The 17,726-nt window shown below is 44.7% G+C and overlaps 1 protein-coding gene across 4 annotated transcripts in view; it reads right to left on the bottom strand.

Moving 5' to 3' along the window:
* The window catches only part of zmiz1a (zinc finger, MIZ-type containing 1a), a 77,320-nt gene that overhangs the window by 7,086 nt on the left and 52,508 nt on the right, over nucleotides 1-17,726 (bottom strand). For 2 of the 4 annotated variants that reach the window (XM_041948223.1, XM_041948224.1), the window contains exons 6-11: nucleotides 4,345-4,480; nucleotides 2,122-2,236; nucleotides 1,753-1,973; nucleotides 1,445-1,646; nucleotides 1,019-1,300; nucleotides 3-182 (exon numbers count right to left, since the gene is read on the bottom strand). In XM_041948223.1, the coding sequence (XP_041804157.1) occupies nucleotides 3-182; nucleotides 1,019-1,300; nucleotides 1,445-1,646; nucleotides 1,753-1,973; nucleotides 2,122-2,236; nucleotides 4,345-4,480 (1,136 nt within the window). Of the gene's footprint in view, nucleotides 1-2; nucleotides 183-1,018; nucleotides 1,301-1,444; nucleotides 1,647-1,752; nucleotides 1,974-2,121; nucleotides 2,237-4,344; nucleotides 4,481-14,917; nucleotides 15,185-15,503; nucleotides 15,634-17,726 lie in introns of those variants that run through there. The other 2 variants (XM_041948226.1, XM_041948225.1) reach the window with 2 other exon arrangements.

Genomic DNA, 17,726 nt, shown 5'->3' with positions numbered 1-17,726 from the left:
ACCTTGTAGTACTGGCCCATGGGCATGCCAGGTGGGTACTGTCCTTGGCCCTGCTGCCCTGGCATCCTCTGGTTGGGGTAGTTAGGAGACGGCAGCGGCCTGGAGGTGTTTGATGTGGGGTACTGCCCCTGCTGTGGTGGGAACTGACTGTTCGGCCCGTACTGCTGGCCCCCGTAGCTTGCCTGGAAGAAGACAGTTAAAGGGAAAGATGTTAAACACATGTTTTAGGTGCTATATGACACACAGGGCTCTATTTTCCAGAAATGGGTCACAATGTAAAAACAAATGGGACTGACCAGCACATTTTTTGTAGGGACAAAAGAGAAAACTGCAATAATCCGCTGGACATAACAGACAAAATATTTTCACTCTGCGTTTGGATTTTTGCTTTTTAATCAATATGGTCTGTAAAGATTTGATTTAGCTGCGTCTCTCCACGTGCTTTTAATGCTAAAGCTGGAATCCAGTCTGACGAAAAACACGGCACATTAACAATTAACCTTAGATTCCGGCCGATCCTGTCACCTCGTCAGGAGGTTTAAATAATTAAAGACGTTCCGCGGCACTGCTCTCATATCAGACGAGACACGCGTATCGCTCCTGCTGCTGTGTGATGACTACGGGCGTTTAATCAACTGCACGGAAAAGATCCGACATTCTACAAGTTGCTGTGGGAAAATCACTCATCAAGCAGAACATCCGTTTTGTTATGGAACTCCGGCTCATGTGGATTATATAATTGGTAAGACGTTTCCTCGACCGCATCAGTAATTGTATGTTGATGCACTTATTGGCCTGCAGATAAAAAGAGGTGAAAGGTAAAAGAGATAAGAGGTAATCTGAGCAGGTTTTAACTCAAAACCAATTTCGAGCGCAACAAAATTGTAACTGCGCCACCTAATCGGCATAAGTACAGCCTCGGCCGTGCTCCTCCTCCCAACTCGGCGCAAACTCGTACATTTGGTGCTGGGGAAACTTTGCGCCCGCATCAAAATAAAGCCCATTATCTCCCACTCACCTCTCCAGGATATGGCCTCTTCATCCCCTGCATGGGTATGCCCTGTCTAGGTCCACCAGGATACCCCTGCTGAGGCATCCGTTGGCCGTGAGCTCCAAAAGGCCCCATGCCTGGGGTTCGAGCCTGGTTCATGCCCATGGGAGGCCCGCTCATATTAGGGTTGTTCATGCCTGATCCCATGCTGGCTGGGTTCATACCTCCAGGGGGGCCTCGTGGGCCTGGCTGGTTCATGAACTGGCTGTTGTAGGTCTGAGCGGGGCCCATTTGGAACGACGAACACATCTGGAGGCAAAACAGAAGGTTTCAGCGTTTAATATGATTACTTTGGACGTTTAGCAGGTGTTGGATAATAGCTTCCTGTGTATGTTTGTGTTTTACGGTCTATTTTGGTAAGCGGTTACGGCTGGTAGCAGGTGTGCACCGTACCTGTCCATACTGGTTCATATCTTTATTCTGGGTTTCCTGCAGAGCTGCCACCGTGGCTGTTGCCGTGGCCGTTGCCGTGGCAGCAGCGGCAGCGACAGCAGCAGCTGCAGCGGCGGCGGCTGGCTGAGTGAAGTCACCGGGAGGACGTGTGTGGGAGGTCATTCCCATACCACCTGGTGGGGCGTTTGGGCCTCCAGAATAACTATAAAAAATGGAAAAAAAGAACAGAACACATGTTTTAGCCATTATGGTAAATTTTATTGCTTGATTCTCTCTTTTTTTTAAGAGAGTCGTATCCAGTCTCTTACCTCCCGCTGTATCCCCCAGGACCTCCAGGGTAGCCTGGCCTGCCGTACATGCCCTGCTGCATGTACGGTTGGTTGGAGCCTCCTTTATTAGGAAACTGTTGCTGCTGAGCATTGAACTGGGGTGAGTTGAGTCCTGCTGCGCTGGCAGACATACCTGATCCCATAGGGTTACCTCCAGGATTCATGGGGTTATTGCTATTTGCCATTGGGTTACCTAGCACCTGGGTTTAACAGAGCATGACAGAGGAAGGTCAAATATCCATTAGGTTTGTAAAATGAACAAAGCAGATAAACCCTCTGAGTCAAGTACTGATTGTGTGCTAAAACCTATATAATGCCAGACTGGATGCTGTTCAGGCATGGTCATACCTGACTCTGTGATGTATTGGTCACGCCCCACACTGTTGTAACCACAGACAACGACCCAGGGGGCTGGTTGGTGTTTTGTTGCCAAGGGACAGAGTCGTAGGGAAAGGATCCATCACTGGAAAGTAGATCAAAACAAAAACATGTGCCTGATGTCACTTGAAGTTTCGACTGGCCAAGAACAGAGCCGACAGGCAGCCAACGGAGTTGCATGTCCGTCCAAAAATGTGAATAATTTGGGAATTCTTCTCGCCAAAATGTTAGGCAATTTGAAATGTTTGGCGTTTCATTTCAAAACACATTTTCATCCAGGATATGTGCTAATGGCTGCACAGCAAGATGAGTAAATGAGCCAATAAGGAGCCGCGTGCCCACACACACACCAGTAAAAACTAAACATGATTAAATGATTTCTTTGAGTTGCTGAGAAGCTGTTGCATATGGAGAGGCAGAGAGCAGCTGGAATGTTTAGCATTCAGATTTAAAACAAATATCAGGGCAGAATGTGAGAGCCCTGTTACATATGATAAACAAGCTAAATCCTCGAGGGGGGAGGCGAAGTGGAGTGAGAGGAAACTGCTGTTTTTGGAGAGCAGCTTGTTTTCGCTCAGAGGTTAGCTCTTGGAATGGACGGCGTGTACAATATTTCCTCATAAAGGCACAACATTATCCCAAGATCCTCAGCAGAGGCAAACAGGACTCCTGGCTAACTCCAGCCTTTTTTTTCCCCTTTCTTGAGAGGCATGAGCACACAATGTTCTCCAAAGACATTACTTCACAGCTCTCTCCCCTGCCGGTTTGTCGCTCCACCCCAAATCACCTCAGCTCCACTCACAGTAATTCTGGCTCTCCTCCAAACTATGGAAATCTTGTGTTTCTTGGCGTGTGTGTCTTACATAAGCACAGAGTTCAAGATAACATCTTAATGAAGACCAGAGTCAATACTGCACCCCGTCTCTTAAAGATACTGAGGTGAACCTTCTTAAGATATTAAGTTTATTGGATTAGTTTGGTTCAATTTGGGAGAATGCATCATCTAAAAATGGGAAAAAGCAGAGAAACGGGACATCAAAGGCTACTTTGAAAAAGCTGCAGGAAAATAATGGCAGCTCCCAATTTGTCAGTTTTAGCAACTCAACCACTTTGTCTTTATAATAAATTAAAGTCATTAATTGCATATCATTTATTTCTTTTGTTCACATTTCTCCTCTCTTTATTTCTCTACATCTTTATTGACACCTATAGTGACTGTTCTTGTCATTGCATGTGTGCTGTTTTGTGTTAGCCTGGTTATTTGCCTGTGATGTTGTGTTATTTCTCTAAATAAAATAACAGAAGCATGCATTATGACTACTTTTACTGTGTAACATGTTTTACAGATATCATCTAACTGAATTGATGGAGAAAAACAGGAACACGTGCTGGAGATTTCTGGTTTTTGAGGTTAAACTATGGCCAAAAAACATATAACCAGCTTCTGATGTCAAGAAGTTTGTGTCAGTGAAGAAAAAAAGTTGTAGTTCAGCTGTTTGTTGCTCTGTGATTTCATACTGATGTCTATTTGAGGGCTTAAGTCGGGTTGACTGAGATTTAACCTCACTGTTGGCTTCTTTAAGATGACTGTCTGCAGTAACAGACAACTGACAGACAGAGACTGACAGACAAGGTGACAGACTGACAGAGGGTGCAGACACCTGTGTATCACTCCAGGTATCTCTAGTTGGGGGCATTAAATCAGCTGGTGCACTGACAACGTTTTTCTCCCTCTGATATTATGTGTTGTACGTGTGCAGGGATAGATGCAGGCTGGGGCTGATGATAGTGTGCGGCTGCGTGTGAGCGAAGCATTGTGAAAGTCAAATAAAAAAATCTGAATCCTACAAATTTAATTAAAAGCATAGGTTGCAGCTAATGTGCACTAGATTCTATGGGGAATAACTGGAGGCAAATGGGCAGAAACAGCACTATTAACCTAATTATTCAAATGCAAGTGACTCATATCTGCCACATCACAGCTGCACACTGATTTTATGCTGTGCAGCTTTTTTGCCCTTCATATTTCTCTTTTTACTCTTTTTTTTGGGGGGGGGGGGGTTCATTTCATTGGTAAGGTGGAAAAGCAGTAACCTTGAACTGAACGGAGACTCTGGGGTTTGCTGTCAGATAAGCAGATAAGCACAGTCTGTATTCATCTGACAGGAGATGTGTCAGAGACTCCCCACTGACCTGTGTGTGAGGCCGGGCTTCATGCTGTTCATGCTGGGCTGCATGGGGACTTTTCCCTGCGGTTCGTTCTGCCTGTTCTTCTGGTGACGCAGCAGGAGGAGGCGACCCAGCTCCTCGCACCACGACGACAGCAGGGCTGCAAGGAAACGACACACAGACACACACGTGTGCACATGCGTTAGTCTCTGCTCTGCACGCTCACACACACATAAACACACACCAGCATGATCATGGGTCTGCACTACTGCATGTTTGAGGTTCTATGTGCGGATGATCACATAGAAAGCAACTGGATTTCCTTGCTTTCAACTTCACTTTTTAAACGTCAGCCTCAAATGAGCTCTCAACACACTGAATCGCGTGCCTGTTTCCAGAGCCATTCAAGCCTGAAGTTATTGCTCACGCCTCCAGGGGGCAGCCTAATTCAATAAACCTACATTGATTATTTGCCTGTGTGGATTTCACAACAGTTACATCACACCATCTCTACCTGCAGAGTAAAACATAAACTGAAACCGTTCTACGGCACAAAGGACCTCCCAGGTTTTCTGCCACGGAGAGGGAGAGGCTGAAATGGAGCGTGAGAAGCAGACAGAGACAGAGCGATCGGCGTTACGCTCAGATATGATGTGTGTGGGAAGTAAGAAACGGTGATATCTTCCTCCACTTTCCTCACCCATCACCACCACTTAATGCTTCTCCACACTTTCCATGCCCTCTCATATCCCTGAGGACTAATCACACTGTGCAGCCTTCTCATCCTCTTCACAACAACGAGAGTTGTCGTGAGAGATATTTTGTTTTCTCCTGCCAGTTTTATTTTTACTCCTCCAATGCCAATCAACTTGTCTTTCTTGAATCAACCAGTGTTGTGTGGCCTATTCAAACACACTGGCTCCTGATTGTAGAAAGTTGTTCTGACAAACAAACAAACAAAAGAAAGCTTACTGTGTTCAGTATCTAATGAAATCATTTAAGTTGCTATTTTTAGCCTTGTAGACCCAGATACACCAGCTGTCAGGATGTGCTCTTAACAGGTTTGGGGTTTTTGAAAATGTTGACGCCCTGAGGTTTAAACAGTCTGTGACATTAAAACTGGAGGTGCATGGTGAAGATCTGCAAGGCTGCAAACGCACAAATGTCCATCAGAAAGGCTTGTAAATGAAATAAAAACCAAGGACATGGTAATGGAAAAGTGAAGCAATTATCATGATTTTGAAACTGAAACCTTGTTTGACTTTTAGGAGTCCACAGTGAGCTGTGTTCTCCGTAACCTGTTCAGCACGACACACCAAATCTACTGTAAACTGCTTGATTTAATAATGTGTTATAATGTCTGATCTGACAAAGACGAAAAAAAGAGAGGAGCGAGGGGAGGGAAGAAAGAGAGGAAAGGAATGAAGAACAAAGCAGGGGAGCGGTAACATTTTCTCCTGGAGGGTGGAGAGAGCCAAGCCTCCTAGTTAAAGAGGAATTATTCCACCCTGCCATTACAGAGAGCTTATCTCCCCACTAAATCACCACCTCCGCACCGAGGGACTGTCTCTCCAACTGGCAACCCACCATTTAGACCTAAAGATCAGCTTCAAGCTCAAGTGATGGAGTCGCTGAGAGGGACGGAGAGAGAGAGAGAGAGAGAGAGACAGAGAGAGAGAGAGAGAGAGAGAGAGAGAGAGAGAGAGAGGAGAGAGAGAGGAGAAGGAGAGGGAGAGAGAGAGAGGAGGTGACTTATCATATCAGCGAGGCTACGAGCGACCAAATCTAAGAGGCGGCCGAGGCCAGAAGTCATTCTTAATAGAGTCGCTTGTGGCAACGTGCGTGTTTTAGCAAGCTTGGTACCGTGTGTATGACCTTGTTTTCATCTCACAGTCCTCTGTGTTAAAACCCCTGCCAACACCACCACACACCCACATGTACGCTGCCATGCTCCTCTCACTTCATCTCTTCGCTGTGCATTAAAGTCCAGATGAAACGGCATTTCGAACCAGCTTCTGTATGGTGACAGATTCCAGAAGTAGAGTCTGGAGTAATTTGATTTGAATGTTGAACAGTGTCATCATTTTGTATTAGAGCGATTAAGAGTTTTTTAACTCTTCATCACCCCTGTCCCATGGAACGAAGTTTGAGGTGGCGAACATGCAAAAGGCACACCGATATACCATGCTACCTGCTACCTGATGAAGCTTAGCTCTGTGCCGCTAAAAGCTGTAGACTGATTGATGGGTGGATGTCAAGATATTATTGGTTGAATCAGATGTCATATTTTGTTTCACAGGAAATAAACATGATTGGATTTTGATATAAGAATACAAAGAAATTTATTTTTTTTATTATACATATGCTCTTAAATAAGTGCAAAATATGACCACTTAAAAGGGTTGACAACTTTAACTTCTGCTGTGATCCATCTATTTAAACCATTACTAATTAAGATGTTTAGTTAACGTCATGAATGGAGCGCCAGAGGATCAGATGCCAAGAGCACGGCCAACAAAAACACGTGCACATCCTCTTTCATCTTTCCATGCCCATTTCATTTACATTAAAGCCATGCCGTTAAATAACACACTTTCTACCGACGCTCTAACAGCTACCTGGTGGGGATGAGCCAAGGCCAAGTGCTTAAAAGCATTTTGTTAAAACTTTATTCAGTCTACACTGCCTTTACATCAGTGGCTTCCATGGTCACAGAAAAGGTCCAGAGTGTTAATTACACCCATGCAGAGTGGAAAAAAGTTAGAGTTACAGGATGCATGATGTTAAATCACTGTGAACCAAATTTTCTAACAAGACTCATTTTACAGCATCATAAAATAGTAACTTTGGTTCATGATGAGCAAATTCTACAACAGGCGAGATCAAACAGATATCTCAGTTTTGGGGGAAACTGTTCTGCCTCTCGCGCAGAGTCGAGTGAACTCAGGGATGCTTTTCTTGCGTCTCTGCATGCACTTTGAATGTTAAACGGCGAGCTTAGCCCGGCTTTGGCCAAACACTGGATATCTACAGGATCAAGTAGCAGCTCTGCAGAACGTCAGTGCTATTTGATAATGTTGGGTAAGAACGTAGAGAGAGTGTAGCTACGGTATGTAACGACAGGCTTATCGGGAGCTGGCAGTGTTGCCTGAAGGCGCCTTTTTCAGCACTGAGGGTTTGTAGTTGTTGGTCTAACATTAACAATGTTTTCATCCTGAGTACATACAAAATAACGCCATGAATAACACACTGTAGTCTGAAACCTGCCTGCAGGAGCATGTAAAGAGGAGTCGGTTGGTTGCATGTAGCATTTTGTTTCTTTGTGAATAACATCAATAGTGCCTGTGTCTGTTTAAATAAGGAAATTACATCATAGTTTACTTAGACATGCCATTCCTGGTCGGAGATGTTTAAAGATGTATTTCCATGCCTTCGCGCCAAAGCTGCTGCTGATCCCGGTAATTGAGTTTATCTAGGCTAATCTCACTGTTCAAACCTTTAAACTGCAAGCAGAGACGTCAAAATGAATTTAAGAGTGAGCAAGGAACAGTTCAAACTATCACTTTAAACACAGGACTACAACTCCAGATGGTGAATGTGACACTCAAGCCTCAACCTGATGCTGCTGTGCTGAGTTTTCTTTGGATTGTCTTACTCTCTTAGCTTGTTTACACCTGGCATTACGATGTGTCGTGGGTGATCTGATCATAAGTGGACAGCTCTAAGCGCAGGTGTGAAGATGCACGGCTCAGACCACAGTGAGAGGTGGTCTGCGATTAGTAAGGGTTAGATTCCTAGGCTACATACTCACTCATGCTCCAACTGCGTCATAGAAGAAGCCACCACAACAGAAAAAACTGATCCTCGCGGAGAGAGCACACGCGAAACACGCTGCACGCCTTTGCAAACTGAAATGTTGTCCCGGCGTATGGAGCCGGGAAGTGGGATCTGGTCACAAGTCGAGATGCATGTGAAGACACATTCTGATGTCAGGTGTGCACCTATGTACTTAGGTCTGCACTTGTGATCTGATCACCCACACGCATGTTAAGGTGCCACGTGTGAAGCCAGAGACCTCCCCCTAACATGTGGCCTGCTCTGTCCTCTACCAGCAGAAAGAGCACATAAGCTGATTTTTCAGGAAACTCTCCTGAACCCTCTGCGAACAGCTTCGTTTCTTAGAAGCTGCAGCTTTTAATTGAGTAATGCCCAGAGACATATGGGCCCTCCTCACTCAGGCTGTATTTAATGCCCTATGGGTGACTGATAGCAGGAGCCCCGGCTTATTCTCCCCTCACCTCAGCCCCTCCGGGAGCAGCAGGGAGGGAGAGTGAGCCCTGGTAACAGGCTGCAAGGCCCATTAACTAATGACAGAGTGTATGTACAAGTCCTCTTTTACAAGGAAACCCCAATGCTAATTACTATGAACTCTGATAGTGCTGTGAGCGTGCGGAAGCATTTGCGCGCGTGTGTGTGTGTGTGTGTGTGTGTGTGCAGTAAAAGCCTTTCAGCATATCATTTTGCCAGTTAAATCATGACAGATTGCTAACTATGTGATTCTGGGACACTTTCAATGTGTGCAACCCAACGTAATTCAGCTAGCTGCACGACGGTGACACCACTTTGTTGATGAACACCTGACACGATTTAAATGTAAAGCCCGAGATCCGCCACATGTGGCCAATGGGCACATCAGGGTTGGAAAAGGTGATGAACTGCTGTTCTCTTCAGCGAGGCAGTTTACTGAAGCCAGCAGCAGAGGAGTGTGGTTGTGCTGGATGGTTCCCAGGTGCAAATTCACTGAACAAAATGTGTTATATGACTAGAGAGGAAAGCGTAATTTTAGTTAAACCTGTACAGTAGAGAAGAACACGCTAAAATTGGCTAATTTCGTGCCAGTGCATATCAAATGCCTGCGATGAAGTGAACTTCCACCCACTGAAATGGCAATTTCAACAGATTTTATTCTCTCCTGCACCAAATCAGTAATTTTGTCGCTCTGTGTTAAAAGAGCTCACTAAGGACGGAGCACAGTGCAATTTTGGGATTATGGGGAAAAAAAGAGAGAAAGTCCAACCATGTCATAGTGCAAATGGCTGGTATTAGAGCTGATTTTTCATGACCTTGCCTGAAGTTGCACAGGCGCTCAAATGTGGCATAAACATTTCAAGGCTTTTACCACTGACTAACTAAGTCTGACTTAAATCACATAAATATGACAAAACAACAAATGCATTAGATCTCAAGTGAAATATTTAATTGAACTACAAATTCTTGTGTATGTGTAAATGTGGGTCTATGCTGTATTTACGTGTGTGCGACAATTAAGTCATGCTGATTGACATTGTCTCACTTCATCACCGCTTGTATCCTGCCATCCAGCAGAGAGAAATATCACTGACCGTCAGCTGACTTGAACATGTAAATATCATTTTTACTATTTTTTAACATGTCAACCACTGCAGGTGTCACCCAAAAAATACTCTCAACAGCAGCATATGGAGAGAGTCCCTGAATGTGCATTTCCAGAATCGCCGTACTGCTGCTACGAGTTCAGTGAAAAGCACTTACAGCCATTCGTTTGTTTCCCAAAAGCAAACACATGAAAAAGGCAGAACTCAAATGTAATAATAAACTAAAAACAATCATCTCATGTCTTGATCTTTTTGGTGAACTTTAACTATTTGACTGACAAAACTGCTGATGAGTTTTAGCGTCAAGCTGTCAGAGTCTTCATCAGAGTGCTCCAAAGCTTTTTTTCCTGAATTGGTTTTAGGGAAAGAAAGCAAACTTATTTCAGGTTTTTTTTGGGCTGTATTGCATCTTACCATCAGAGCAGGAAAAGCACATCTGATGATACTCATGTGCCATCAGTGATATGCTAATGACATGATCTCGTGTAACAGCTATAGCTCTTAAATTCATGTTTTGGGTGCTACATCCAAGACACCTGATGTGAAGGAGACGCTACATGTGACTGTTGCAGCCTCTTTTGATTGGATGATAATACAAAACAAGGATTGGTGGCAATGAATGGCACTGAAGAAGTTTTGTGGAGAAAGAGGATCTTTCTTGCAGCAGCATGAATTGCAATATTCACATTGACCCCAAGATGTTACTGTGCATGCTGCAGAGCATAAACTAAGAGGCTCAGTTATATGACTAACTCGGCTGGTTGGCACCAGAAAGTTTGTGTCGTATTCTGCAAAAGCATTGTGCAAGATTTAACCAGTCTCAGATGGAATGCACATCCCTGCCCTTGGACTATACATCCTCTCATCACCAATGGTCCTGAAATGAGCAAAACTCTGGCTATCATGCCAAATACTGGTCACGCCAGGCTTTGACAGAGACATAACGTAATACTGTGCATGCAGCTGTACTGTTGCTTTGTTGATAACAACACAGACAAAAGAGGAAATACTACATGAAAAATTACACTTTCTGAATATGAACACTGCAGCACTAGACATAGAAGCCTTCTGAGACAATGTGTGGGATGATAAAAAAGAAGCAATTTATAATAGATATCATAGGCAGAAGTCTGTAAAACACTGGCAGGTAGGTCTATGCTGCGTGGGTACAACATATTATGCAAAAGACAAATATGGAGGGGATATAAAAACCTGTGAAATAAAAAAAAAAGTCATGCTTTTTGCAGAAGTGTAATGGAAACCATTTAAGCAGTCAATGATATCCCCCATCCTGCCCCCTCTCTGTTCAGCCAACTTCTTCCAAGAGAAGAGCATATCAAATGGGCTTTAGTCTCAACAGCTTGGAGGCAGAAGAACTCAAACATGCCCTGCAGAGAGACAGCTCTGTGTCAGAAAACACACTCAACCAAAACCAGGCCTTTAATGTAACTAACTGTTTGCACGTATCACAGTTTTCCAAATCTGAACTTAAAATGTCTTATTACGTGTCATTTTTCATTTAATTGACTTTTAAATTTCCGTGAATTTTTTTGCTCGTCTGCATTGCTTAAAATAATGTGGTTCTTTCATCTGGCTGGTTTGACATAATTTCATCCACGACCTCTGGCAGTACACCAGACAAGAGGACAGAGGGGGGAGAGGATGGATGGAAGAATGCTAGACAGAGGACAGGTGGAGATGGAGGGAGTGGGCAGATCCCCTCCTCCCCAGGATGTGTGTGGGTCACAAGCCAAAGAGATGCTGCAGCCCAGAAGGGAGGGTAGCTCTACCTGAGTCACTCTGACATCTCCTGCAGGTGCTGGTTTCTGTGGGGTTCAAATTGCACATTTTTAAACGGGGCAGAGTTATAAGAATCAGCATGAACACCAAACATAATGCAGTAGATGACGGCTGGGTCTGACTTAAGGTGCAAAATGTCGGTGCTCGAGTGGGAAATGTGGGATCTCTGTGTCGCGTGTGGCCACAAAAGACAACAAACACATTTTCGTCTGTTACATTTTTAATGTGTTGCGGGGCGTGTCTAGTAAAACTGAGCTCGAAAGAGACTGAGAATTTGAACTTTAGTCTTTATTGCAGCTTTAAATGGACACGCTCACAAGTCAGATACTCTCAGTATGTGTGCTTTGTTACAAGGAGTCAGGGACTGCAAAGGACAAGCTCCACAATGCAACTCTCCTATATTTTACTGTTGACATAATGTACATTTTCAAGTTTATTTAGGAAAGAAATGAGAGATGTTTCCAAAGTACACTTAGACCCTAAAATACCTTGTTTGCAACAATTAATCAATTATTAAAAAAACTTGCTAATTAATTTTCTTTCCATTGATTAATCCTTGCAGCTCTGCTTGGGGTGCTGTTTTCTGCATGGAATGACATCACAGACCACGCCACAGGTTCACTTTGGGTACATTTGTTATGACAGGGGTTACGGCATTGACCTATGGATTCGACCCGCATCCTCGCTGAGATATGAAATTCAGGTGGCCGGCGCGTTACATGCTCGGTGAGTCAGCGCGTCCTTCTCCCAGTACAAAGCCAGGGGGTCACGACCTCCCACATCTGTGTCAGAGGTCTGTCACAACACACACAGTGATCCTACATACTATACGATCACCCATTATCCACATATGAGGCACACAGTATATATGCACAGTTGCACTCAAAGGCATGTAAAGTTAAACAGGGAAACACACATTGGCTCACAGGTATGTGGACACAAGCATACGTACAAAAACAGGGAAAAAAAAGTAAAGTAAATATGGAAAGTGAGGCTTGTGTTGGTGTGTAAACAAACACAGTCGGTGTCTGGGCTTTGTGAAGATGTGCTTATACAGTAAAGCGTCTCACACGGCTAGGAAGAGCATCAGAGAACGGCAAGCTGTGAATGAACTGCTCTTATCAGCCACGCGCAGCTCCTCACCACTGGAGGGGAACTAGTAAATATCATATGCCTAATTATAACCAGACACACCACTTGTCTCAACTTCCACAATGCGTCTTTCATCTCACACTGTTGTTCCTCCAATGAAATCATTAGGGTGAAAAACACAATCAAGAATTCCAAGCTTTCCCGCGGCTGCTGTTTCATTATATAAGAAGGTGATTAAAAAGTGATAAGGTTCCAGCTGTGGCGCTTTTACAGGTGAATTAGTGAGGGAAGATTTGGCCTTGAGAGGATGTCGACACACCTTGACTGAAGCGCGAGATAAATGTGGAAGTCATTAACAAGACTGAAGAATTTTTCCTGAAACAGATCCTGCAAAAACAATGTATCGCCCGGGGTGCTGAGAGCTCGACCCTCGCCGCTATCAATACTTGACATCAGTTTGTCCAACAAGAAATTCCTCTCTCAACTCTGGAGCAACAAATCTTACTTGGCCGCTTGCTTTCAGTGGGTGGAGGGAGGGATGTCGAGCAATGATTCACAGAAAAAGCAGAAACAAACTGCAAAAACAAACGTAGGCCGCACACATGCAGTTCAAAGTCAAATGTCATGAATGAGTCACTAAACAGCCTGATGGGAAGTGCTCGGAGTGCAGTCGCAGGAGGTCAACGAAGTGTGTGGAGTAAGCGATATAAACAAAGCTTTTGGAGCCAGTGAGAAAGGAGGAAGATGAGAGGGGGGGGCATGTGGCTCTGAGGTTGAGGATGCAGATGGTTTCAGCAGTTTACACCCTGCTCGGGCAAACAGGAAGTGCTGCAGCTCCACGACGGCTGGCTGGGAAGTCGTGTTACGCTGTAGTATTTTCTACATAGGTCAGTAGAAGATTGTGTTGCTGTTTGCAAGAGCCGTTTGCTCATTAAGCTGTCAGTTTTAAGGTTAGATTAAACACTGATTGGACAGCCTGCAGCATCGTGTCGCTTTTATTGCCTGGCTGCCCTTTACTCATTCACGGGAAGGAAGTGTTGTTTCCCTTTACGAGACGTCGGACAATAAGAGGTACGTTAGACACTTTTAAACACCACTGAAACAAAAAGCTGGCCTTTCTGTGCAGTGATCTAACTGCATTGTCCTTCCATGACCACACTCCCCCTCCCTCCCTTTCCCCTAATGAGTGGACAGGCAGACAGGCTCTGGCTCCAAGCACAGGTCAACAACTTAAAAAAGGATCCACTGTGGAAAAGTGGGTCATCTTCTCCTGACATAGGAACACACGCACTAAAGCACAAACACTTGCACTCTTCACACCAACGAGGACACGAGCTCCTTTGCAATAAACCGGAAGAAGCTGTTGAAAGTATGATGCTGACTTTAATGACCAGGACTCACAATATTTGATCATTACATCAAGGACAACAACGCAAATGTGCAAATGTTAAATAAACTAAATGTATGCTAGTTTATCTACACATATGCTTCTATCTTCTCTTTGTGAGAACTAAAAATTATTGCACAATCAAATCTATCTTATTTCCCTAAAGCCAAGCAATCCCCTTAAAATAACCCAAGTTTAAACGAACCACAAACCCCAAAACTTAACTCTTTTCATTCCCAGTCTTGATACAAGACATAAAGGCTAAAACACGACCACAACCTCGGCAGTAACCCTGACCCACACTGCTTAAAAGTAAGCCAAAAACCAAGCAATAAATCACACAATCAGTGTAGGTTTGTGCACAGTGCACACAGACAAAACCCCACTCAGAATAACCCCATGACAGCACAGCATGTAGGTCAACCTGTGGTCAGCTGATCTGTCCTGATCCTGTCTTGTGTGAGCGGCCACTGCTTTAGACTACAGTCACCCTGGCACAACAGACAAGACAGAAGACCAGATTCTTCATGGCCTAAATTACAACTGCAACAGACACAACAAAGTCAAAGCATAGATGAAATGAATAGTTCTGCATTTGGACTATTTAAGGGAGTGTACGTTAAAGAAAAAAATGAACTAATTCAGTTTCAATTACTGCAATGGCATTATAAATTAATGAATTTGCATCATTTCAGTCCTAAATACACTGCTCAGTTTAACTGATCTGCCCCCATGCATGGACACACACACACACTCAAATAATAAATACCAATTTGTTTGTGCAGAGATACACATGGACAGTGCACACACACACACGCACGCACGCGCATGCGCGCACACACACACACACACACACACACACACACACACACACACACACACACACACACACACACACACTTACCCAGAGCCAAGCAAAGTCCCTGCACATCTCATCTCATTCCCTTCATAGCGCAGAGAAAAGACTCAAGTGTCACAAATGCTCCTGTTCCCGCAGAGGCCAGTGGCAACTCTCAAAGCTTTGCTGCTTCCAAGCCTCCTGCCTGCGCCTTATCACTCTCACTCTCTGCACATATCCCTTACTCTGCTCACTCTTTCTTTCTGACTTCCTCTCTCCTCTCCCGTCTTTCTCTCTCTCTTTTTTTTCTTTTGCTCACTCTCTTTCTCTCTCCCTTGCTCTCTGATCTGTCTTTTTTCCCTTGTCCAGCGTCTGCACAATGCACATCAATTATTCAGAGGCAGTCTCCCGGTTTCTCCGGCTTATCCAATCAGAGCAGGGCTCTGCACTAATGGGCTCCTGCTGTACCTGCTACCGGCTCCAACACACTCTCGAGACAGCGGGGGGGAGGAGGGAGGGAGAGAAATAGACAGAGGGAGCAGAGGAGACAGCTGAGGAGGAGGGAGGATGAGAGGAAGAGATAAAGACAGCGAGCCGACGCAGACAAACAGGAGTAGAGATAGAGAAGGCAAGATGTTCCAGTGCGTCTCACCTCTGTCGTGACATGCTGTTATTGACGTGCTCAGCCTAGTCTGTCTAGCCCTCCATTGCCCCGTTTCTCTAAGATGCCATCACACACTTAAGACAGTGCACACAGAAACACACATGCACGTATGTATAATCTGGCCATGCAACTGGCATTTGCCAGGAAGGGGGGGAAAAAAAACCCTGAAAGCAACGACTGCAAACTTGCGTACATGGGAGGGGCTTAATATGCTGTGCAGGCTGGCTGGAAGCCAATGCATGAGAGAGGAAGTGGGAGAAGAAGAAAGTATGAGATGTGAAGATCGATCTGTTCAAAGGCAGACAAACAGTATCAGAGAGGGGGATTCTCTGGACAACCTGGCAACGTCCCCCTGTCTTCATCAGAGGCCGCTTTGTTAATCCAACTAACAAGACACATCAGAGACCAGCAGAATATCTGAGTGCGACTGAATCAGAGGCAGGTTGAGGGTGAATCTGAGTTCAGCTTCTCTTCGCCTGGCCCTAACATAACCCAACACGGCAAAAAGAAAAAAAAAAATCTGGATGAATGAACAGGAAAGACCTAAGCTGTCACGGCTCTCTCTCTCTCTCTCCTTGCTAAAACGCTGAGATGTGGCTGTGCAGCCAAAGAGCGGGAAAGCCCACTGGCCTTGTGACAGCAGAGGGAAGTTGTCTTTCGTGTGGCTTTTGTGTGACAGACGCGCTCAGTCATCAGCAGTTTCACAAATATCCCACGCAGAATTGAAACGCACACAACGGAGGCATTGTTGGACAGAAATAGAACTTGGAAAGGGTGTGTCAAAAGCCCCTGGGAGATGATGGGTGGATGGTGGGGGGGGTGCAGGGTTGAATCCTGAGGTGTGGGTGCCAGATCAGTCAACCCTGAACAAAAGGAGGATTTAAATCATTTGCTCATCCGGTTTTGACAAGAACAGTCCTCTGTGTACCGCGACTGCACTGCCGGCTCAGCTGGGATATTATCAGAAATGAATTTACTTGCAACTGTGTAAACCGTACCAATTAAGTATCAAGTGATAGAGGACCCAATCAGCCAGAGGCAGCACATGCAGCTACCCTAATAAGTATTTCCCCATGAGCTTTTTTTCTATAAACTTAATAGTGAAGTTCTGAAGGTAGTTTTGGGTTGCAAAGGGGTTTCATCATCTAAGGCGAACCACTGGAGAGTGTCAGAGGAGAAGCCCGCCTGCTAAAAATAAACCCCGCTTCCTGTTAATAATTCAGCGTGCTGCTCTTACTCAGCAGTAATTAAATATAAAAGTCTGTAAGGTTGATTGGGTCAGTAACAAAGGATGCCTACACCTTCCTCTAGTTCTACACACACAGCTCAAAGGTGGAATGAAAGACAGGGTGAGAAAATCAATCAAGTGAAAGTAAATTGAGACAGATAAGTGGAAGACATGTCAGATTGTTGTAGGCCAAAAGGAATGTGTGTGTGTGTGTGTGTGTATGTGTGTGTGTGTGTGTACGTACAGGCACTCACACAACGTGCAAAGAGTCTACACAAAGTCTAATGGGAGCACTTATTTTCAGTTGTTCATTCTCTTGCACTGCTGGCTGAATTATGGGAGTTATGAGCTGGTGAAGTGTTTTTTGTGAGCTCTCTCTCTGTGTGTGTGTGTGTGTGTGTGTGTGTGTGTGTGTGTGTGTGTGTGTGTGGCCATGTATTAGTCATGTTGTGGGGAGATTTATCTAGTGACTTGCCTCCCTTTCAGAGACAAAATGCAAGTCCCCACAATGTAAATCATTACATTTTAGGGTTAAGACTTGAGGTTAAGGTTAGGGTAAGGGCAGTAGTAATTAGTTATGGTTAGGATAAGTCAATATAAGTCAATGCAATATCATCTGCAGTGATGGAAACACGACTGTGTGTGTGTGTGTGTTTTTCACAGGACACGGGGTGAGTTGCAGCCACACCCTGGAAGTTTTCTGTCACTGTTGACACAGCAGAGTGGCTGTTTTCCCGATGTGAAACACCAGCTCGCACGCTCTGTTGACTGAACGAGCGCTGACAACTCTGCACTTCTGCCGGGACAGTTTCTTCTCAGTGTCAGATGTGAACGGGTGGGTGGGAGGGGGATTTACCAGCCACCCTGAACAAAGCAAAGCTGCTTCATCGTACTTTTTTTTTCTAACTCTCATTCTTAATCAGCGGAAGGAGGGAAAAGGAACACATCAAAAAACATAGAAAACAATTACCAGATAAAAGAGA

The sequence above is a fragment of the Chelmon rostratus genome, chromosome 11 (genome assembly GCF_017976325.1).
Source record: "Chelmon rostratus isolate fCheRos1 chromosome 11, fCheRos1.pri, whole genome shotgun sequence".
In the NCBI taxonomy this organism is placed as follows: Eukaryota; Metazoa; Chordata; class Actinopteri; order Chaetodontiformes; family Chaetodontidae; genus Chelmon; species Chelmon rostratus.
The sequence above is the reverse complement of the archived record's forward strand: the minus strand, read 5'-3'. Positions and strand labels throughout refer to the sequence as shown.